Below are 24196 nucleotides of genomic sequence, written 5' to 3' on the forward strand. Positions count from 1 at the left end.
CACACTGGAAACATTTTCCCCCAAAACCTGTTCTTCCTCTTTTCTTTCTGAGTTTGGGGCACTACCATTCACCAATCACCCACGCCAAGGATCTCAGAGTCATTTGTAACTTCACCGTCTCTTCCTTGTTCCAGAACAATCCCCAAAACTTCTCAATTTTGCCTCCTAAATATCCTAAAAATAACAATCTGTCCATTTGTCTTTACCCACCACTTCGGTTCAGGCCAACACCATCCCAGGGATGATAGATTAAAAATAGCCACATATTCTTTGTAGCTTCTCACATCAGAGGTGGTCTTGTAACTTGTTTTGACCAACAGAATGTGGTGGAAGTAACATTGTGCTACTTCTGAGTTTAAGCCTCAAAAGGCCTTGTAGTTTCTGCTCTCATTTTCTTGGAACAGTGCCACCATGGGAAGGAGCCCAGAATCTCCTCTTTAAGACATAACCCATCCAATAGCTAGCACCATGTGCCAGACATGTGAGACGATTTCAGACTGTCCAGCCCTAGTTGAGCTGTCAGATGACTGCAACCACCATGTAACCACCAGAAAAACAGCCCAGCTGAACCCAGCCCGATTTGCCAACCCTCAGAATTGTGAGCAAATAAATAGTTGTTATTTTAAGCCATTAAGTTTTGGGGTGGCTTGTTTTGCACAATAGATAATAACTGATTTCCAAGGTGAAGTCCAGATTCCTTTGTTAGGTCTATAGGGCTGGGTCTAGATCTTTAGCCTCATCTTCCATCTCTGCTACACTGTATGCTTCAATGGTCTAAACTACATGCAGCTTCCTGGCTCATTTTGCTGTTACCTTTGAATCCTTGCACGTGGTGTTGTCTCTTCACAGAACATCTCCTTATATCCCCATCACCTATCTTTGTCTGGATAACTGTTTATCCTTAGCTCAGAGACCATCTTCCTCTCTACACTCAAGTCTTCCCTAACCATTTCTCTCCTCCTCCAGACTGAGTTAACTATCTTTCCTTTGTGCTTCCAAAGCCCCCACACATTCCCCAACATAGCGTGATTTTTCATTAACTTGTCTCTCCCACTTGCCTGTGAGCTCCATGTGGGCAGCGACCGAGTCTTATTTACACCTGTGTTTACTGCTGGTGTTTAACACAGGGTCTAACAGCCCTGCAATAGAACAATCTACATATATCTGTGCTGTCCGATATGCTAGCCCTGAGCCACACGTGGCTATTGAACACCTGAAATGTGGCTAGTGCAACTGAAGAACGGAATTTTAAATTGTATTTAATTTTAATTTTAAATTTTAGTACCCACATGTGGCTAGTGGCTCTGGTATTGGGCAGCACACACAGGTCTAGAACATAGTAGATGATCACTGAGTGTTTTTAATAAAGAATGAAAGGGGAAGACAGTTGTGGACAACTAACTGGGACAAAAGATAGACTGCTATGGGTGTAGGCAACATAGTTTCATGCACCCCTTCCTTCTGTGTCACCTTTCATCCCCTCAACCTGACATGACCTTGAATTCTGCCTTATACAAATATAGCCCTAGTTCACGGCTCTTTACTGCCTGAATTGCTTATTCTCTCCTGGACTTGCCCAGTTTAATGTTATCCCTTCTCTGAAGTGTGCTGGTCCTCTGGAGATGAGATCTGGTCTCACTAGTCTGTTCTGGTTTGGCTGGAGTAAAAAGGATTCTCTGCTTGGGGGCCTGGACTTCATCACACGGGACCCATGTGGTCTGAGTTTGTCTGCACTGGCAGGCCACCAAGTTCCTCTTAAAGGTGACAGTTAAAGCTGTTGTGCTATGAAAACGTCACAACAGAAAAGAAGCCACAGCATTGACAGTCTTCTTGCCACTCCTGGAAACCTTGCAAACCCCAGTCAGATGACTTCCAGCCCTAACATCGGAGACAGTGGTTGGATCAGGGACTGAGGAGGAAGGAGGCATGGGGACGGGGTGAGGCGGGGCCAGCCCAGTGGTTGACCGGGGGCCTACCAGGCAGCAGACAAGGGCTGGCTGGGTCTGTGGTTGAAGAGCAGGCCTGAATGATAGTAAAGGCCAGGGAAGAACAGTTCTTTCCAATAGACTTTCCCAAAAGCTCACTACCAAAAAGGTTAAAAAAAAAAAGTCCAAATCCAAAGGTCATAAACGAGCAAGTGAAAAAGCAGATTACAGAGCAAAATGTACAGATAATCTCAATTTTATAAAAATAAATACATTCCCACTTATGTCATAAGTAAGGGGATAATGAATAATTTCCCATGTGTGAGGGTGTGTAACTATACCTGTAGCACTTTTCCAGAATGTAAATTGTCTATGGTTCTTTGGGGAGGAGGGAGTAGAGTTCATGGCATACAGAGACATTTTGCCCTCGCTGACCCATCTAGAAAGCTCCTTCCTCAGATGTTCTCAGGCATGCTTGCTCTCTTTACTCAGGGCACAGTTCCAGTCAGTGCCACTCGTGCAAGAGACTTCCTAGATCATCCTTTCTAGATTAGCACCATCCAGCTCTCTTTCCTATAATGCCTGAGTCTTTTTTTTTTTTGTAGCATTTATCACTTACCGACATTATATTACATTTCCATTTGTTTTATTTGTCCAGAAGAGTAGACTTTGTTCTTTACGGTTATATCCTCAGTGTCTTAAATACAGCTTGACACCTGGGTAGGTGCTCAATAAATCTATTGAATGACTAAAATGTAACAAAGGTGTTCATTCTTTTCTGTCCCCAGCTCAGTGTGTCATGACTATGCAAGCCCTAAAGTTCAAGTATAGCTCTTCTCTCTCCCACCAATGCTCTAAAGGTCACCTTAGAGCAGCAGCTTTCAATCTTTTTTGACCATGACCCTCAGTAAGAAATATGCAATCCCCAGTGCTCGTATATGTACATGTATATGTACCATATTTAACCGAAACAACAACAAAAAACCCTTACAATGAGCAATGTCTCCTATTTTTTCTTTTCTTTCTTTTTTCCCTATCTTTTTTCTTCCTTCCTTCCTTCCTTCCTTCCTTCCTTCCTCCCTCCCTCCCTCCCTCCCTCCCTCCCTCTCTCTCTCTCTCTCTCTCTCTCTCTCTCTCTCTCTCTCTCGCCCTCCCTCCCTCTCTCTCCCTCCCTCCTTCCCTTCCTTCCTTCCTTTTCTTTTTCTCTCTTTCTCTCTCTCTCTCTGTCTCTCCCTCCCTCTTTCCCTTCCTTCCTTCCTTCCTTCCTTCCTTCCTTCCTTCCTTCCTTCCTTCCTTCCTTCCTTCCTTCCTTCCTTCCTTCCTTCCTTCCTCCCCTCCCTCCCTCCTCCCTCCCTCCCTCCCTCTCCCTCTCTCTCTCTCTCTCTCTCTCTCTCTCTCTCTCTCTCGCCCTCCCTCCCTCTCTCTCCCTCCCTCCTTCCCTTCCTTCCTTCCTTTTCTTTTTCTCTCTTTCTCTCTCTCTCTCTGTCTCTCCCTCCCTCTTTCCCTTCCTTCCTTCCTTCCTTCCTTCCTTCCTTCCTTCCTTCCTTCCTTCCTTCCTTCCTTCTTTCCTTCCTTCCTTCCTTCCTTCACCCCTTGAATTAATTTGCCACCTACTAACGTGTGGTCACTGTCTTAGAGCAATGTTTGTACTAGTCAGAGGGCTCATTCGCATCCTAGTCTGTGCCACTGCTACACATGTGGATTCCTGGCTCCACCCCAGACTCGGTGAAAGAGAATCTTACTGGAAAGTCTGCCTGCTTCACAACCCTACCACCCCAGGTGATTCTGAAGCCTGATAAAGCTTGAGAGCCACCACAGGGGGTTTATGAGTGTCCTGAGGCCTCACGTGGGGACACTGTGTCAGGCAGGGCCTGATGCACATTAAGGGAAGGGGCTGATTTTCCAGTTCCAGTCTAACTCAGCCCCTGAATGGTGGAACAGATGATCCCAATTTTATAAAAGCAAATCTATTCCCACCTAAGCCCATTACACTTTCTAGTCCCTCTGCCTGGAAGGACTTCTGGTGATTTTACTGTTTTCCTCACTTGAGCCCTCCTAGGGCCCCTGATTGCTCCAGGGCCACACCCAATGAAAAGAGGCCTCACTTTCCCCAAGGACCTTAACCCCTTCATCCACTCCCTGCCCTTCGTAGTCTCTTTTCCTTTCACACAAAAATCACCGCCTTTTGTTTTCTTTGTTCTTACCATAAGAGCTAAATAGTCTTTCCCACCCTCGGACCTTAGAACAAAAAATACTAACCACAATCTCTAATTATGGTGGCTCATTTCCTTCCCCACCCCTAGAAGAGGGTACATGCTGTTATGAGGTCTTCATCCTCCCATTAGGATTGCACTAGAAACTTCTTTTGATGCCAGGAATGCTGCACTTTCCCCCACCAAAGAACCTCAAACAATTTACATTCTGAAAACCTGCTACACGCATATTTACTGATCCTCACTTGTACAATAAAACATTTATTAGCTCCTAAGTGTATGCCTGTGGGGACAGAGCCAGGAGTGCAGTTTCCAGGCTCTCGGCCTCACGTGGAAAGGGGCTGGCTCAGGTAGTAAATGGCCATCAACTGTGATTGGATGGCCACCAGCTGTGGCTAGTTGGCTGTCAGCTGTAACCAGTGAGCCATTGACCACTAATATAATTGCCGTGGCTACGCTAGCAGGAAAAATGGGGGCTAGCAAGAAGATGGTGGCTGAGCCTGCAAGCGACGCAGTGAGGGTTGTGAACAGTGTGGCTCCTGCCTCCTGTGTCTCCAACCCAGCCGCCAGTGAGACTATAGTGGTATGACTCCTCTACCTATGGCTCCGTGGGTGTTCCTTTTTGGCCTCACCATATCCTGCATTCTTATGTGGGGAGCGGGAGCAGAGACCCCGCAGGCTTCCCTGCACGACACCGCCCTGCACGACACATGGCGCAGCGAGCAGGGTCTCCCGCACGACAATGCCATACACCCAAGCTGACAAGATCTCATTTAATTCTTGAACCAGATAATAGTATAATAGATATATACTATTATCACCCCCATTTTAGAGATGAGGAAACTAAGGCACAGTGGGACTAAATAATCTGACCAAGTTCCCATAGCTGTAAGTGGCACAGCTCTGGATCTATTAGCTGTCTTTACCCTCAAGGGCCAAAGCAGTAGGGGCTGAGAGAAGGGAAGGGTTCTCTTCCGGTTGTGTAGTGACGTCTTAGAGACACCTCAGAGGAGAGGTAGGTGCTTGAGCCCCAACATGCCGCAGGATGTAGTGATGTTTCTCTTTCTGATTTGGCTTTCACAAGCGTCCAGCTCTGATGAACTCAGAATTCCCTCTGACACTCTCCCTTTGGCTGAGTTCTTTTCTCAGCCTTCTGCCAAGACCTCCTAAAATGGAGTTTGGGGGTTGAGAAGCAGTGCTCTTCTTGTGTGCCCAGGGCGGCTGGACTGGAGCCCCAGGACAGGGTTCAATTTGGGCTTACTGATTTATCTGATCCTAAGAAAAAAACCCCAAGACAGGTCAGGTACATATTAGCAGTGGTTTCTTTTTTTTTTTTTTTTTTTTCCTGGGGATGAGTGTTTCATCCACGTGCTTATATGCATAGCCTATCTTCTTCAATAAACATGCATTTTTTTTCAATACTAGTTTAAAATTTTTTCAGATTAAGAAAATTTGGATGTAAATATTTTGGGGGGAAATCAGCCTAACACAGATGTTCTTCATTGGACATTAATACACAATTAAAAATGATTAACCATTAACCATAAGTCATACTGTCTGGTTCCAATCTCATTCCTACTAGTTAGTAACTGTGACCCCTGGCAAGTTACTTAAACTCCATAAAAATCGGAATCACGGTACTTGCCTTGGACTATTAGCGTACGCTTAGCCGCTTAGAAGTTGCAGCCGCTGTCCGTGCTCCAGGTACTGTTTTAGGTGTTGTAACTCATTTAATCCTCAGCACAAGTCTGTGAGGTAGGCACCCTGCTTATCCCCCTTTCACAGCTGAGGCCCTGGAGGGTATTTAGCCGGTGGGCAGTAATATGGGACTTGAGCCCAGACAGTCTGATACCAGCACCTACCTTTAAAGCTAGTACTTGTTTAAAGTTGCCTCTCAAAAAAAGGCTGTTATATTCCATGATAGAACACTTATAAAGCGCTTAGCAAAAGTCTGGTACTTACAAGTGCTCAATTAAGTTTCCTATGGTTACATGAATACTTGGTGTTTCATGGTTGTTATAAATCAAACACATATAACGCAATTTAATTCAGAAAAAAAGAAATCAAAAGACTGCCGAAGCCGGCGGGATGTGAGCCGGGGTCGGGTCGAGGGTGCTGGGCGCGCGGCCACAGAGCGGCGAGAGCTGGTTTGGAGGAAGCGCGGCAGCCGCGCGCGCGGACGCCCGTTTGGGCCGGGGGGCGGGGTCAGGGAGGCCCTGCCCAGCCGCCACCTGCGACAGGTGGAGCGCGCGGCGCCGGGTCGGCGCTCGGCCATGTCCGAGGAGAGCGCGGGGCCAGGACTGGGGCCGGGGCCGGGACCGGGGCCGGGGCCGGGACCCGGGCCGGGACCGGGACCGAGACCGCGACCCGGGCCAGGCTCCGAGCCGGGGCCGCTGTGCCCCGAGCACGGCCAAGCTCTGAACTGGTTTTGCTGCTCCGAGCGACGGCCGGTGTGCGCCGCCTGCGCTGGGCTGGGCGGCCGCTGCCAGGGACACCGCATCCGCCGGGCGGAGGAGCGCGCGGAAGAGCTGCGGGTGAGCGGACGTTGGTGCCGGAAGGCGGGGGGCTCTGGAGCGAGGCGCGCCGGAGGGAGGCGCGCTGGGCGAGACCCGGCGGGGACCCCGGAGCCTGGGGCCGGCTGCCTCGGCGGCTGGTCCTGGAGCCCGGGCTCCGCAGTGGTGTACTGGCTGTGGGACCAGGCGGTTAAGGGTGTGGCCACCGGCGTCAGGCAGACCTGAATTCGAGTCCCACCTCCTTCTGTCCTTGTGAATCTCGTAACTCTCTGAGACTTAGTGGCCTCATCTGTAGTTTGGGGGCAATGATAGCGCGCATTTAATAAAGTTGTGCGATATAAATAAGATAATGGGATCACACAGTGGGAGATCCAGCCGCCCAGATTCTCCGTTGCCCTGTTGAAGGGGCTGGGAGCTGGGCATAGCCGTGGATAATAAAGGGCTGTGCTGCACCGGTTGCCCCAAACTCCCACCAGGGTGGAAGATGACTTCTGATAAAACCCAGCCCTCCCACACTCAATCCCTTGACTCAGAACCTTCTCATCCACCCTTCAGGCTTCCTGGTGAAGTGATTTCTTTTCCCTTTCAAGATTGGCCTTGACTGTACTTCAAGCTGGTTTCGCCTGAGTAAACAGAGAGGGCGGGGAGGATATGAGGAGGTTCCTGCTGGAACCCTTCACCTAGGGTTTCTCTCCACCTCCATCCTACACTTGGCTCCAGGCTCGTCACTTTCCTGTCACCATCCCTTCCCTGAGCTGCTGAGATTGAAGAGTCAAAGTCACCCTGGGGCTTCCTCCCTCCTTCCACCCTACCTGTGGCCCCTGGGGATTCCCTTGCAATTTGATTAAAAGACTTGATTCTCCTAAACTCTCCCTGGAGTTCTGCCCAGCTGTGAGGGGAGGGCTCTCACTGGGGACTTGCCGACTCAGACTGGACTGTAATAAACCCATCTAACAGGGTGCTGGGGCCAGGAGCGATTCAGTTATTCAGCGACACCTTTAAGCTCCTGCTTGATCCTACCTGTCACCACTGCCCACAACAGGAATGATGAAAATAAACTTGGATAGCGTGGTTTAATAAACTTGCATAATGCAAGTTCCAAAGCACTTAAATATCCTTCATCTCATTCCATCCAGACCAAGCCTTTGAAATGGTGTCTTACCCACATTTTATAGATGAGGAAACAGGCCCAGAACAGGGCAGTAACTCCTCCAAGGTTCCTACTGTTCAGGGGCTGGACCAGGACAGTCATTGACTAGGCCAGAGGAAACCACCTACTTGCTTCAGTGGTTGGAGGGAGGAAATGATGCTAATGGGAGTGAGAATTTCATGAAAACCTTTTTTTAAAAAGCTGCCACCAGGGCAGAATCTGAGTGGTGGAAGGGTTGACGGCTGGGACAGAGTGGCAGTCCTGGTGCTTGTTCTGGAATGCAGTCTTTCTGAGGAGCCTTCCCTGAACCCTCCTGAGGCCCTAGGCATATTCATCTTCTTTGCCTGGAGGGAGGTGTGTCTTGCCCTTCCTCCCTCCAACTTTGATTGGATTGTGGCTTTTGTACACTCCTTTCTCTATCCCTCCAGCCAGCAAAGAAATTTCGCCCCAGGGCAAGATTGTTCCTGAACTGGGCAAAAACAGCACCACTTCAAACAACTTCTCACTTACCTTCTGGATTGCTGCCCCTGTAGCTTTTCAGAAGCTCCCTCAGTCTTAGTTCCCTCAGTCCGGTGGTGTGTGGTGATCATATAGCTTCCTCCCAATCAATTCAATTCAATAATTTTGTATTTGGACTGGTGAAGCTTAAGGCTAATTCCTAATGGGGGTGGGGGGTGGGGGGAGAATTTATAAGGGCTTTCTAGAAGAGGTAGCTGAGTTGCCTTCTGGCAGATGGAACTGGGGCAGTGCTCATAGTGGTAATAGTGGAGGGGCTGGCTGCTGCTTGGAAGGGTCCAGTTATATGGAGAAATGGAGTGGAAAAGCAGGGGCCTGGCCATATCTCCTTGGGCAAGTCACTTCTCTGTGGGACTCAGCTTTTTCATTTCTAAAATTCTCCCCTGCTGCCGTGGGTGATGTTCACAGCTTTGGCAGCTGTAAACTGCTGAACTTCTTGTGCTCAAGGAAGCGGGTTTAATTCATTCAGCAAACATTTATTCAGAGCCTTCTATGTGTGGGAACTCTGTTCTTGGTAGTGGAACATAGAGAATAATAAGTCAAAGTCATGGTGCCTATGCTCCAGTGCTGTGGGGGAAGATACAAAAAAAGGTGAACAAACACACAACATACAGTCAGAGTGATAGTGTAAGGGAGAAACATGAGCAAAGTAAGGGAATGGAGTATGGGGATGGTTAGTGAAGGCTTCTGAAGAAGTGACACGTGAATGGAGGCGGGGAGTGAGACATGGAGATGTACGGGAGAAGACTGCTGGAGACAGAAGAAACAACAGGTGCAAAGGCACTGAGGTCAGGACAAATTTGGTGTGCTTATGGAATAAAATGACGGCCAGTGTGGAGAGTGGTAGGAGGGGAGATATGCAGAGTCACATCAGGTAGGGCCTTGTTGGCTAAGGTAAGAAGCTTGATCTCATCTCACTGTGGGTGTATTGGAAAGTCAAGTTTTGAGCAGGCACAGTGACCTCATCTGATTTCCTCACAAAAGTTGACAGTGACTAACTGTGGGGTTCAAGAATGGAAACCCAGTTAGGAGGCTCTAACAGTGGTTCCTGTGAGAGAAGCTGGTGATCTGGGCAGAATAGCAGGAGTGGAAGTGACCAGAAGTGGCCAGAGGAGACAGAGAAACTTTGGAAATGGGGTTGATAGGACTCACTGATGGATTAGATGTGGGGCTGGAGAGTAACTAGTTTTTTTCCCTCGGTAACGAGGCTGCTGACTGATGGTATTGTTTAGTGAATGGAGGGATGCTTGAGGAATAGCTGTTTGAGAAGCCATGTTCTGCTCAGGTGCAGGTGTGGAGAGTCGAGGAGCTCTGTGTGAAGGAGGGTTGAGCGTATATGCAGGAAAGTGATGCTCATGATAGGCCACAGGATTTCAGGATCAAGAGGGAAGCAAGACCATAAAAGCGGATGATTGGTGGTAAAATGTGGTAAGACTAATGAATTGGTGGCTCCAACTGAGGTGAAGAATTGTTGGAATGGAAATTCTAGAGTTAGTGATCTAGAAGGCCGGGAAGTGGTAGGCAGCGTGTGGGATCTTTGAAATGAAGATTCTGGAGGTGGTATAGTTTTCAGTAATGATAAGGTTGGGGATATATGACCATGACAATAGGTGATTGAGGGAAAGTAAAAGGAAAAAAAAAAATCAGTGGAATGGATCAAGTCGTCATGGTGGTGTTTGTTTTGCAGAACAAGATTGTGGACCAATGTGAGAGACTGCAGTTACAGAGTGCCAGCATCAGCAAGTATGTGGCCGAGGTCCTACCTGGGAAGAAGCAGAGAGCAGTGGTAAGTAATTCTTCCCCTTTCCCCTCTACCCTGGACTCCCTCCTAGGATAAGACCCCAGTCTTAGGGGCTTGAACCAGTCTAGGTTCCCATCCGAACCTTGCAGACTCATTGTGCTATTAGCAAAGCTGGATGCCCAGGAAGGATGGTTTCTTATCTCTCCGAGCCTTGGTTTTACTATCTGGTCAGAGTATCACACTGGGTGCAAAGACTCTGCTAAAAAAATGACCTTTTGGCGGGTAATGGATCAGGAAGGGTAGCGTTCTTCCACCATCTAATTCTTTTGTGTGCTCAGCCCCAGAATTGTAAAATAACCTACGGACTTTTACATTGAGTGTTCTTTATGAGTCTTATTTATGCAGTAGATCGCAGTACGTGCCCGTTTATAGATGGGAAAATGGGTCCCGTAGTGGTTAATTGACTTGCTCAAGGTCTCAAGCCTCCTGCCACAGCCAGTTCTGTGACTGGGATCTTGTGACTTGCAGCCCAGTGCCCCTTCTGCTGCACCCCACTGCTTGTCCTCTATTCAGCCGACCCATTGCCCCCGCTACGTCTCTCAAGTATGCCCTTCAAGGGGCCGTGGCTATGAATTTCCTTCTGCACCTTGCCTCCCCCCTGCCCCCATAGTACATGAGGACGGACCATTGGACTTAGGGACATGCCCGGCACTGGAGATCCCGACAAGAGGAGATTTGTAGAGTGGTGGATTGGAGTGGGTTTCAGGGAGAACAGAGGAGCAATTTGCGTTAGTTAACACAGGCAACTCTTGAGGAGCTTTGCTGTAGAAGGGAGCTAAGAAATGTGTGTATGCTGATGGTAATTGTCCAGTAGAAAGGGGAAAATTAATGATGCAAGAGAAAGGGGAGAATCAGGTACAGCAGAGGGGGTGGGATCTAGCAAACAAGTGGAAGTGTTGGCCGTAGGTACAAGCATGGACAGTTCATTCACAGAAATAGGGAAAGCAAAGTGTCTGAGCACAGGTGTAGGTACATGGGTAGCTGATTTTGGCACCCTTAAAATTTTAACACAAATACTTAACAATGTTTAAAATAACCTGAATAATACAAGTACCATAAGAATGCATTAACCCTACAACCCCTCTGGTCTTAATATTTTAGTTAAAGTAAGTCTTTTAATAAATCCTTCCCATTCATAGGAAATATTCCAGTTTTGATTAGAGATATCTATTGTGCTCTCTATTTTTATATGCCGGTTTGGTTTAGATGAGTATACAATTCTAAAGTAAATCACAAGCTCTACCTACAGCAATTGAGTCCTCAGCTCCTGATTACATGGGTTTCCAGCTTCTTTCTACTTTTGGACTCCAGGGGATTTCCTTTACTTAGCTGCGAGAGAAGCTTCACTTTCAAAAGGATGCTTTTTTTCTCAGCATATCTGTGTTTTGTTCTAGGAGGATTTTTTTTTTTCTTTTGTCTTTTTTTTTTAATTAAAGTTTGTTGGGGTGACAGTTGTTAGTAAAGTTACATAGATTTCATGTGTACAATTTTGTAATACATTATATCTCACATTGTGTGTTCACCACCAAGAGTCAGTTCTCTTTCCATCACCACATATTAGACTCTGTTTACCTTCCTCTACAGCCCCCCTCCCCCCTTACCCTTTGGTAACCCCTAAACTATTGTCTATGTCTATGAGTTTTGTTTCTTCATTTGTTTGTCTTGTTCTTTTGTTATTTTTAGTTTTATATACCGTATATCAGTGAAATCATATGGTTCTCTACTTTTTCTGTCTGACTGATTTCGCTTAGCATTATAATCTCAAGATCAATCCACGTTGTCACAAATCGTACTATTTCATCTTTTCTTACCACCAAATAATATTCCATTGTGTATGTATACCACAACTTCTTTTTTTTTTTAATTCCCCCCACCCCTTCTTCCGCCTTCCCCCCTCACCCCCCACTTTGGTTCAAGCCATTGTTTCTCAGTCTAGTTGTGTAGGACACAGCTCCCTGGCCCATGCTGGTATTACGAGCCTTGGTTCCCCCCAGGCTGAGGCAGTCGGTCACCAGTCGTCGGTCGGCCGCTACCACAACTTCTTTATCCATTCATCCATCGAAGGACATTTTGGTTGTTTCCATGTCTTGGCCACTGTAAATAAAGCTGCAGTGAACATTGGAGCACACGTGTCTTTATGGATAAATGTTTTCAGATTTTTTGGGTAGATACCCAGGAGAGGGATTGCTGGGTCATATGGTAATTCTATTCGTAATTTTTTGAGGAACCTCCACACTGCCTTCCATAATGGCTGCACCAGTCTGCATTCCCACCAACAGTGTATGAGGGTTCCTTTTTCTCCACAGCCTCTCCAACACTTGTTAGTATTTGTCTTGTTGATAATAGCCATTCTAACTGGGGTGAGGTGATATCTCATTGTGATTTTTATTTGCATTTTCTGATGATTAGGGATGTTGAGCATTTTTTCATATGTCTATTTGCCATTTGTATGACCTCTTTGGAGATCTAGGAGGATTTTCAGTTTATTTTTTCATCTCTTTGGACAGGGAAATTTTCTTGTTTTCTTTGTTATTCATTTCTGAGAATGACTCACGAAGTGTATTGAAATTGACTGTTGTCCTCTAGTTGGGAATATCTGATGCCTCTTGGGTCAGGGTGTGTTGTTGATCCTGATCACACAGTACAAACATGACTGCAGAGACCCCCTGCTGTGGGTAAGGCTCTAAGGTGGGACAGAGAGAAGAGCCATAGCTGATGTTATTGAACACACATGTGCTGGCTTTGTTCTATTTACTTTATATGTATTCACTCATTTAATCCTTATAGTAGCCTTACGAGGTAGACGCTATTATTATCTTCAGCTGACAGATTAGAAAACTGAGGCACAGGGAGAATAAGTAACGTGCTTCAAGTTCCACAGATAGTAAATGGAACGGCGAAGATTTAAACCTTGGCACTGTCTCTAAAGCATAATTTCCTAACTACTATGTTATGTTGCCTCAACACAGCACTGAAGTTGGAGTCTGAACTCCTGGGTTCACTTGGCCATCCACTTGGCCACTGTCTTTTCTCCATTGGACAAATTGTGGGTCTCAGTTTCTTCTTTTAAATAGGGATGGTTGTCTCCTGCACTGTACAAAGCAAGTCTTCAGGGGCAAGGCGCAGGGAAGCTGCTGATTATCCCTGACTTTCTGGCATAGAGACTGTTCTTACTTGTCTGGCAAGAGTGCAGGAGCTTCATGCAACAGATGCCTTTGGGAGGTTTGGTTACCAGCTGGCATTGGTGTAAGGGAACGGTGTAGTGAAAGGCAAGAGAACTGGGTTCTAGTCCCAGCTCTGTCACTGATTTGGCATGGGAGTGCTACCAATGGATTTTTAACTAAGTCAGAAAAGATTTTCCTATCAGTCATTCAGTAAATAGTTGGGTGCCTATTGTGTGCTAGTTGCTAGGGGACACACATTAACTTCATTGGCTGAGAATTGATTTCAGGCCTCCTGTGTGGTAGAAAATAATTCTACCATGGAAGCACTTGGATTGGACAGATTAGGAAATAATGAGGTTTTTGTCCTCAGACATGGTCAAAAATATTGATTGGACCACTGTTGGTACAGATCCTGTTGATGGGAATGACTTTGTAGGCTCTCCGCCTCTGCGATTCTCTGATCTCTGACCCTGGTCCCTTGGCCTTGCTATTCCCATCTCTAAAATAAGCTGGTGATTCTAGCTGATCTCTAGGTCCTGCCCTGCTCTTCCATTCTGTGATCCTGGTTCCATGAGAAATGGCCTGGATGTCTGGATCTCAAATTTCTTCACCCTACACCGTATTTGTGAATGCATAGGACTGGGATGGCTTAAGCACTGTCGCCCATTACAATGCCCATGACAGTCATTGCTGATCAATCTCTGCATTTCTTCTGGCTGAACCCAAAGTCTCCTCGTCTTCAGTGGGACTTTGTCAGGACCCAACCCCTTGTTTTATCCCTTTTTAGAGCACGGCCAGTGCAGCGCGGGAACTGGTTATCCAGCGGCTGAGTCTGGTGAGGAGTCTGTGTGAGACTGAGGAGCAGCGGTTGCTGGAACGGGTGCATGGCGAAGAGGAGCGGGCCCACCAGAGTATCCTCACGCAGCAAGTACACTGGGCTGAGGCGCTACAGAAGCTGGACACTATCCGCACCAGCCTGGTGCACATGCTCACCAGTACGGATGACCTCCAGCTGATTGTAAGTTAGGCACGGGTGAGGGCATGACTTGGTTAGTCTCTCCAAACATTCTGAAAACATTGAGAATATGTATTGGTAGGAGGTGAGTGGATAATGATCATTTGGAGCAGGGATGAGGCAGGGGAATAAAATTATGAGGTGTGATCAAAAACTATGGTGCATGTTTAAATTAAAAAAAAATTATTACAGTAAAAGGCACATTGCCATTAATCCCCCTCAAAATATCCCCCCTCACATTGAGCACACATATCCCATTGTTCTTGCCACTTTCTGAAGCAGTTCTGGAAGTCCTTTTTCATGAGTATCTTTAGTTGTGTTTTCGTGGCTGCCTCGATGTTCTGAATCTATTCAAAACGTTTATCTTTCATGGTCATTTTGACTTTGGGGAGGAGCCAGAAGTCACACGGTGCCAGATCCGGTGAATAAGGTGGATGAGGACACACTGTCATGTTTTTATTTGACAGAAATTGCTGTACCAGAAGCCATGTGTGACACGGAGCGTTGTCACGATGGAAGATGAAACCATTTGCCCATTTCATGTTAATGCATTGTTCGTGATCCATGATTTATGGCACAGTTTAAAACACACCTTCTCTCAACTGTAATTCATATCTGACTGATTGCACCGAACAGGTGACACTTGTCACACACTGTTGCTAAGGTTTGACATGCCACTTCCCATATTGAAGATTGCTGCATTTCCATTGGATGGGACTCAGCAGCAGCATTCACTGTATTTTTTTATCACAGTTCGTATATGGATTTTTTTTTTGCACTTGATAACTATTCTTAAAATAGTGAGCAAATATTTACTAAGTGCCTACTGTATGCTGAGCATTGTGTTATGCGGTGGAGTTACAGGATACAGGTGTCAGCGACTCACAGCCTTACGGAGGAGAAAAATAAATAAACTGATAATTAGGTTATGGAGGGATATGTGCTGTGGTAGATGACATTCCTGGGAGCTGGGGACCCCACAAGCCAAACTTGGGAGTGGTGGTGGTCAGGGAAGGCTTCCTGGATGAAGTGACTTAGAAGCTGATGCCTGAAGGATAAGAGTTACAGTTGTGATAAAGGAAATGGGGAGGTGGAGAGAGTTCTGAAGCACACAGAGAGAGCTCTGCACTTGGGAGAGCTGACAATGGTCCAATATGAAGATACAGAGCTCATCTTTAATCTTTCCACCTGGAAATTGCCATGATTAATATTTGGGTATACATCCTTTCAAAGTATTTTATATAGATATGCAGATGCCTGCCGTTTTAAGGGACAGTGTGACATCTGAATAAATATGTCAAGCAGAGAAATGAGAATGTAGAACAACTGAGCTGTCCCACTGCAGGTCAAGTAGGACAGTTTCCACGACTGCCCTAGATTGTGCATTTAATCACAGCTTCCATGTAGAGCACATTATGTCCCAAACACTGGGAGCGTCACAATAGAAGATTCAGAAAGAGTCCCAGCCATCTAGTTTCTGACTGTCTCGATGGGGGGTGAAATGTTGGGTAAATATGCGATTGTCCCGAAGTGTAGTTGAGGGAAACTCCGGACACAGCAGGGCACAGGGGACAGAGTGATTCATTCTGAGTGCAGGATGGGGGAGGTATGTGAAGAAGAACCTTCTCATACAGCTTTGTGCTGCGTCTTAAAGAAGGAGTAGAATTTTTAATTCTACGGTCTCTGGCCATCATGTGGAGACCTCCATGCCAGCTGAATATATTTCAGTCTTGACTGCCTGCTGGGTTTCTGGTACTAAGCCTGACTCTGTTTTCTTTTCTCACAGCAGAAGGAGCAGGAGATTTTTGAAAGGTGAGTATGGCCCCGTAATTTGCTTGGGCAGTCACAGAAACCATGACCCTTAGGCCTCTCCTAGTCCATTGCATTCAGGCCCCGCTGCTCCTGGGAGAAAGCCCAGGGTGGCAGCTGAGTGGCTTCTCTGGAGCCAGGCTCGATGGATAGAGGTCTTCTTGCATCTAGCTTGGAGACCTGCTCTAAACCCGTGTGTACGGGCAGTGAAATAATCACTTATTAATCAGTGGTGTACCACAGTTTTTCTTAAACATTATCCTATTAAAAAACTGTCGGAGGGTTTTACCACCCCATCTATGGATGAGAATACTGGGCTCAAAAAGGAGAAGGGCTTGCCTAAACTTCAATGCTGGGACTGGGACCCACACCTGATACCGTCTCAGTACTGTGTTCTCTACCTCACTGCCCCTTTCTCTGCTGAAAGAATCTTTGAAACAAGTCTATGTTACCACTCAATATTTGCATTTTAATTATGCAATAATAAAAGAATTTCATCAGGTCCTACCTGGATCCCAACAGGCTGAGAGCCAAGAGCCTGAGGAAGTATCCAAGAGGATGTAATTTGCCAGGCAGTAAAATTAAATGCTTAATCTTCTGTGCAAGATTTCAGAGCTGTACTTGGGGAGCACAGCCCATTCTTCTTATCTATTTTTGTATTTACATTTCAATAGCAATACATGTGTGTGAGAGAAAGAAAAAAAAATGCCACCAATATAAAACTATTAAAACTAAAAATGAATCACCCCTTCTCAGTCCTATTCCATAGAGGTGATCAGTTTTAAGAGTTAGATGTATGTCTTTTGGACTTGCCTATGTATAGTCATAGGAGAATATGTGAGTTGGGTGTTTTTTTTGCCTTCTAAAAAAATATTTTTTAAAACACAGGTGGGGTTGTTTTATACTTGCTGTTCTATAATTTTTCAGTCTATCTTGGAGTCTTTCCATGTCAGTACATGTAGACTTACCTCACTTTTTGGAAGATCTGTGAAGTATTCCACAGCATGGATGCACCCACATTCATTTTTCTGTCTCCTTTTAAATAAAGCGTGTTTGGCTTGTTCCTGTTTTTTCCCTCCTATAATCTTTCCACACTTCTGTTAGTCTTCTCTTTCTCCTTTATCTTTATCATCTTCCTCTAATACAGTCTGTCTTCCATATCAGGCTGATGTGATTTTTTTTTTTTTTTGGGCTGATGTGATTTTTGAAAAAATTTTGATCTTCAAATTTTTGTTTTGAAACACGTATTTCAAACTTGTAGAAAAGTTGCAAAAATAGTATAATGAAGTTCACTAATTTTTAACATTTGCCATATTTGCTGTCTTTATCACTCTTTTTTCCTATCTATTTATCAAGAGTATATATAAAAAACTTTTTTTTTGACAATTCGAAAGTTGCAGAAAGCATGATCTTTGGTCCCTAAATACTTCAGCATTTATCTCCTACCATGTTTTCCCCAAAATAAGACCTACCCCGAAAATAAGCCCCAGTTAAGATTGTCAGCCAGACAGATGCATTTAGTACGATATGACGATGTTCCAGAAGAAGATGACATGACTGTATTTGAATAAATGTAGATTGTTGTACATGAATCAATAAGACATCCCCTGAAAATATGCCCTAATGTGTCTTTTGGAGCAAAAATTAATATAAGACCCGGTCTTATTTCGGGAAAACACAGTAAGAACATTTTCTTACATAACCACAGTATAATTACCAAGTTCAGAAATTTAATGTTGATATAATACTATCATCTAGCATATAGTCCACATTGAAGTGCTTCCAGTTGTGCCAAAAAGTTCCTAACAGTGTTTGGTGTTTTTTTATTTGTTTTTTTCCTGATCCATCTAGTCTCTTAATCTGGAATTGTTTTCTTAGCCTTTTTTGAAAAAGAAAACACATTTTTAATGACTCTAGGATAGTTGTTTTATAGAATATGCCTCAATTTGAGTTCATCAAATCAGTCTATCAAATCGGGGGCATGTGATGTCACTTTGTCCCATTATCAGGGATGTTAATTTTGATCACTTGGATAAAGCGATGCTTACCAGGTTTCTTCATTATAAAGTGTTGTCTTACCTTTTGTAATTAATAAGCACTCTGAGGAGATACTTGTTGTGTAAAAAGCCTGTTTACTTTCAAATTTTCGTCCAGTAGTTTTAGCATCCATTGTGCTAAATTACTTCCTGAATTATTCATTTATATATTTGCTTGTTTGTTCATTCACTTATTTAGGATCAATATAAACTCATGGATTATTATTTTATTCAGGACACTATAATCTACTCTTACTTATTGTTAATTTTGATCTTCAAACTATCCTAGATTTGGCTAGTAGGAATCCCTTCAAGCCGTGTCCTTTTGACAGGTCCCCATGCTCCTTTGAGCACTTTCTTGCCTTCTGGCACAGATGTCCCAGCTTGAACCTGTTCTTTTCCTGCCTCAGCTCTGAAATCAGCTATTTCTCCAGGGCATCTTGGGTCCTTTTAGTGGGGAATAATATTTTAAAACCAAGATCTGGGCGTTAGATGTCCGTTGCTACTGATGTTTCATTGCCTCCAGGCCTTTTCAGTGGACAGCAGACAGAGCTGGGAAGTGTGTCTGTCCTTTTTTTATTCGTGGGTTTGTATCACAACTTCTAATTCCAGTGGAACACCACAACGTTTTTCCTTCGCCTTCCTCCCATTCTATATTTATATCTTTATTCTTTCATAGTGAGAACCCTGGCTCCCAACAATAGCGATAGTTTTTTATTTGTTTAGTCCTACAGTACACACAAAGTTGTTTGAGAATTGCTAAACCTATACTACTATTTACAAACTTATTAGTAGAGGTGAAGATTTGTTTGTAGGTTTTTGTGCTTGTAGACTGGGGCTGTATACTCTCAAAGTACCGTGTTCAGAAGTTGTCAAGCCCCTTCTAGCTGGGAACTCACTTGTCTGAGAAATGCCTTTGTTGGCTCCAATTTTGTTTCCACGTCCCAGCTGGGCTCAGCTCGGGCCTGTCATGGCAACAGGTCCTGCTGCACCAATTCTGATCCCAGCTGGGCCCTGCCGTGTCCGAATCCCAATTCACTCCCACTCCTTTGGAGTCATGAGCTTTCTCTTTTGTCCCATGAAGTACCTGGATCAGCTGCTTCTCTAGATTCCAGTGTCTACGATTGGCCGCAGATTTGCCCTAGGATGACAGTTTAGCACTGCTGACATCGGCTCCTCTTTCCTCCCCACCTGATGGCTGGGGCTCCTCCAGACCCAGACTCAGTGCTTTGGGAAGATGGCAACAGACCCTCTGTTGTCCTGACCACAAAGAGCCTTTGTTACTGGAACCTGCTCTCCGCGTTTCTAGGGCTCTGTTCACCTCGTTCCTCCCAAGCCAGGACAGGCAATGACAGTCTGGCAAAGAACTGGCATCCGTGAGGAAACGTGCCCCGCCCTCTCTCCCTCCTCCTTCATTAATGAGCAGAGCCATGAGGTTTGGGGAAGAGAGTGTGTGCTCTCGAAACTGCTGCCTGATCTCAATGCCATCTGTAGGATTAGAGGCGGTGAGAAATTCTTTCTCAAATGCCAGTTCAGAGGTCAGCAAAGCTATGTGGGAAATCCTCACTTTGTGCTACATCCCTTTGAGATTTCACTTCAGGTCAAGGGAAGAATTATGTTGAATGGTGCCTGGACTCCAGCCTGGGTTTGTTCTCTTTTTGCATGGAAGCAGGACTTGAATCCAACTCCTCTTTTTAGCTGGATGCCTTCTCTGAATCTCTGTTCTCTCCTGTCAAATGGGTAACAACCACCTCCCAGGTTATAGCAAAGACCATGTGAGATTCTGTATAGAAAACAGCAAGCCCAGAGTCTGGCTACTTAATAAATGACAGTTCTCCTTGTTTCCAAATTCCCTCTCCAACCAAACACAGTCCCCACTGGGAGCAGAGGAGAGGTAGTTAATGGGAGCAAAGTGCTGTGGATAATTCATGGTGGGGGAGATAACTGATAGTCCCTTCCTGTGTGATCCCGCAGGGGTGTATGCATTTGAAGAGCAGAGGAGTTGGCTTCTGATCAAACCAAGGACATTCCTGCTGCGATAGGTTGGGGAGGGAGGTGAGATTTTTCTCTGGGCAGGATAGTGGAGTGGAAAGCCTGCTGCTCAGAGGTTCTAGTTCCAGCTCTGTTGCTGACTGACTGGAGACACTGATGAATTGCTTCCCCCACACAGCAGACCCACACCAAGTTCTAATACTGGCACCAAGTATTTATCTCCCTGTAAATTGTCTGCCTTGCTGGTATGAAGGCTTTGGGGGCGGGGGGTACAGGGGAAATGCCCACCTTCCCTTTTGGCTCCAGCCCTCTTTAGGGGGCTCCAGTGTGGGGCCTGACTGCCAGTCTTGGTGTCACCCTCAGGGGAAGGGGATTTTACTTCCGTCTCCTTCCTGTCATCCTGTATTGATCCATATACATTTTAAGAACCTTCCTGAATTTGTCTGTTTTTTGTTTTTGTTTTCCCTGTACAAGGTCCGAGGAAGCAGAGGGCATTCTGGATCCCCAAGAGTCGAAAAAGTTAAACTTTAATGAGAAGTGTGCTCGGAGCCTACTACTGACCCAACTCTGGGCAACAGCAGTTTTTGGGTCCCTCTCAGGTTAGCAGCTGCTAGAGCCCAGCACCAATTGGAGCAGCTGGGAGTCTGTCTGTGCCTCTGGGGTTTGCTATTGGGTCAGCCCTGAGGACCGGTGCATCTGGGATGGTAGCTTGAACGACCAGTGATACTGGATGCATGCTTGTCAGGGGAGCCAAGGTTCTAGACAGGCCTGGGGCACTTAGGCCAGGTCCTTCCAGGTTCCAGACCAACCTGCTCTGTAGTTGGGTCTAGGATAAATCTCGGTCCTGTAAATCACGTTCTTGTGTCCTGCCCTACTGGGACAGCTCAGTATTACTTCTTGGAAACCTAGTTTCTCTGTAAGAAGACATAATTGATGGCCAACTGGAGAGCATCTGGAGTGAGAATTGAGCTGCCTGGATTCGCCTCACTTACTTAACAAACATTGACTTTGGCTGACTGTGGGCCTGGCCTTGTGCTGCATGCCTGGGGCACAGAGGTGAATGTGACAGGTTTCCTGCCTCCACGAATTCCTACTTAGTTGTGGGGGTTCTCAAAGCAGGCTTTCCCCAAGCCAGAAGGAAGCTTCTATATTCCCAGTTGTCGTAGTTGCACAATTCAGAGAAAGATGAGGTTAATGATTGACTTTTTTCTCAGTTTTAACACTACCCCCAACCCCATCTTTAAAATGTTAGTACAAGCTAGAGCTTGTCTTCTCTAGAATCTGGGATCAGATAGTACCTGATTTACCGGCAGTCCCATTTAGTGGTTGGAAACTGCATATCTGATGCTTCTTAGCTTCCAGGGGCCATGTCCCTAGGACAAGTCTGATCTGTAGGCTGTAGATTTGCCTAGCTGGAATGCAGTGTGATCAGTGCTAGATGCTAGATATAGGAACAAAATGCTGGGTCTTAGTTTTGCCCCACCAACTTGGTGTGTGACCTTGGGCAACTTGCTTCTCCTCTCTGGGCCTTATTTCTAGCAGAGCTTATAGATGACGGTCTTAGACAGTAAGTACTGTTGTCGTGGCTGCAATTTATTGAGCACATATTACTGCTAGGCACTTCCCATGTACCATCTCATTTGATCCTTATACTCTTATCTACCCGGTGGTAAGTCCTATTTTGATCCCCATTTTACAGATGAGGAAACTGAGGCTCAGAGAGAATAAATGGCTTGTCTGAGGTCATACTACCAGTGAGTGGTAAGCAAGCCTTTTGCTACCTGGCAGGACCAGGATAGGGCTGAGGGTGGGCCTTGGCAACTCTGAGAATTCTTTCTGGCAGGCACGGAGGATGTACGTATCGACGAGAGGACTGTCAGCCCCTTCCTGCAATTGTCAGATGATCAAAGGACCCTGACCTTCAATGCCAAGAAGTCCAAGTCCTGTGTAGATGGCCCGGAGCGCTTTGACCATTGGCCCAATGCCCTGTCCACCACCTCCTTCCAGGCTGGGCTACACACCTGGACGGTGAATGTGCAGAACAGTTGCGCCTATAAAGTGGGTGTGGCCTTAAGCCAGCTACCCCGAAAGGGGTCTGGCAGTGACTCTCGTCTGGGCCACAATGCCTTCTCCTGGGTCTTCTCCCGCTACGACCAGGAGTTCTGTTTCTCACACGATGGGCAGCACGAGCCCCTGGGGCTGCTGCGCTGCCCAGCCCAGCTGGGCGTGCTGCTGGACTTGCAGGCCCAGGAGCTGCTATTCTACGAGCCGGCCTCGGGCACGGTGCTCCACACCCACCACGGGTCCTTCCAGGGGCCCCTCTTCCCAGTCTTTGCTGTGGCTGACCAGACCATTTCCATCGTCCACTGACCTTTGGCTTTGGGGAGGTCAGATCTACCTCCCCACCACCCTTTTAGGCCACATTTCTACCCAGTGTCCTTTTCCCAGATGTTGCCTATGCCCACTGGGCAGCTTTAGGAGAGTAGGGATCCGTTTCAGATCTGGGTACAACTGTTAAACGCTGGGTATCTATAGGGAACTTGCTACTCCCTGGGCCTTAGTCTCCCAAATGCACCCTCTGAGGGTGTCTCATTCACCACTTTATCTCTGGCATCCAGCATGGTGCCTGGTGATGTGCAATAAATACTTGGCGAGTGAGTGGGTGGGTAGGTGGATGGATAGATAGGTGGGTGGATGGGTACATACTCTTCTGGAGGGAGAAGCACTGCCTTTCAGACCCTTGCCCTCAGCTTCAAAAGCATGTAAAAGTGGTTTTCTGGCAGAAAAGCCTGTGGCTGAAGTCCTTTCATCCCCTCAATTCAGTGCTTCTCGGTCCTTTTCATAACATGGCACAGAAAATATTCTAGTACACAAGGACACATGGAAGGGATTTAGAACTCCTGCCAGGCTGCTCTTCAGAGGACTCTGGCCTGGGAGGCTGTGTCTTCCCCCTAGGTCTGGCCTGGGCACTCAGAAGACAGAGGGGATCCCACCATGGTAACCGGTGAACTTTCCCCCCAACTATAACTAATGAGTACCCCACCTGATGGCCCCTTCTGACATAATGTAGAGACGTGGGGTGAGGGCTGCAGGCCAGAAAAAGCTGAGGGAGTACAAGGGCCAGCCTTAGGAAACATGGACTTATTAAAAGTTAAAAGATTGAAGATTTTCTTCCATGTTCTTTGTTGGTAATTGGGCAAACCCCCCAAGTGGCACCGCAGAGCTGGAGATGTTTGCTGGGAAATCATGTCCTCACCCTCATCCACACTCCCCCAGACAGAAGCAGGTAGCAGGTCAGCGTACACAGTGGAGAAGGGCCCGGAGACGGTTGTGCCCTGCATTGCTGGGACCAAGGGCAAGTCCCTTCCTGTTCTCTGAGGTTGTCACATTAGAACAGTGATCCGAAACATTTTTGTTTCATCAGGGAACACAGCTCAAAGGCAATCTTACAACTTCAGACACCTGGGTTCAAAGATGGGCGCCAGAGCCCTCCTCACTCTTCAGTTTGCTGAATAATCTACTTGAAACAGTGGGTGGATTAAATCCAGTCCACAGACCTGCTGGCAACTTTTCTGGTTGTGATGACTTCTGAGGCCCTTGCAGCCCGTAACCCTGTCCTCGGTGCCTGACATTTGGGACGATGTCTGAGAAGAACGTCCTTGCCTTCACAGGCCAGTCTCTGAAAAACCCTGGGTCACCGAGATTCTTCTACATGGCACCTGCAGGCCCCTACGGCATGCTCCCCGAACCACCAATCTAACCACAGCCTTCAGTCCACAGGCCATAGGCCTCTTGCTATGGATGCCCCTTATCCTCCTGCCCATCTAAATGCCAGCCCCAGTTCAGGGTCCACTCCAGAGCCCTCCCTGGCTGTTGGCACCAGAACATCTGCTGTGTGCCTATGTGCTTTTCACCTTTGGTATCCCCTGTGCCTGGCATTGGGTAGGGCATAGAGGTATCCAGTAAATACCAAGTAACCAAGGAGAGAGGTGTGTGGAGAGGCAGGAAGAGACATGGAATTTAAAAAGCCCAACCTACTTCAATCGCCAGTGATTCTTCCTA

General features: G+C 46.5%; 1 protein-coding gene across 5 annotated transcripts; it reads left to right on the top strand.

Annotated features, from left to right (window-relative positions):
• The first annotated feature begins 6181 nt into the window (after positions 1–6181).
• Positions 6182–23298, top strand: BSPRY (B-box and SPRY domain containing). Of its 5 annotated transcripts, XM_074330875.1 has the most exons (7): positions 6182–6672; positions 10005–10103; positions 14070–14300; positions 16084–16109; positions 20609–20733; positions 21834–21895; positions 21978–22115. In XM_074330875.1, the coding sequence occupies exons 1-6, from the start codon at positions 6412–6414 to the stop codon at positions 21860–21862; spliced, it is 771 nt and encodes a 256-aa protein (XP_074186976.1). In that variant the 5' UTR covers positions 6182–6411; the 3' UTR covers positions 21863–21895; positions 21978–22115. The 5 variants fall into 5 exon arrangements, with proteins under 5 accessions (XP_074186976.1, XP_019610161.2, XP_019610162.2 ...); XM_019754602.2 differs by lacking the exon at positions 21834–21895 and having other exon boundaries at positions 21978–23298; XM_019754603.2 differs by lacking the exon at positions 21834–21895 and having other exon boundaries at positions 16087–16109; positions 21978–23298.
• Positions 23299–24196: the final 898 nt, after the last annotated feature.

The sequence above is a fragment of the Rhinolophus sinicus genome, linkage group LG04, assembly GCF_036562045.2.
Source record: "Rhinolophus sinicus isolate RSC01 linkage group LG04, ASM3656204v1, whole genome shotgun sequence".
Lineage (NCBI taxonomy): Eukaryota > Metazoa > Chordata > Mammalia > Chiroptera > Rhinolophidae > Rhinolophus > Rhinolophus sinicus.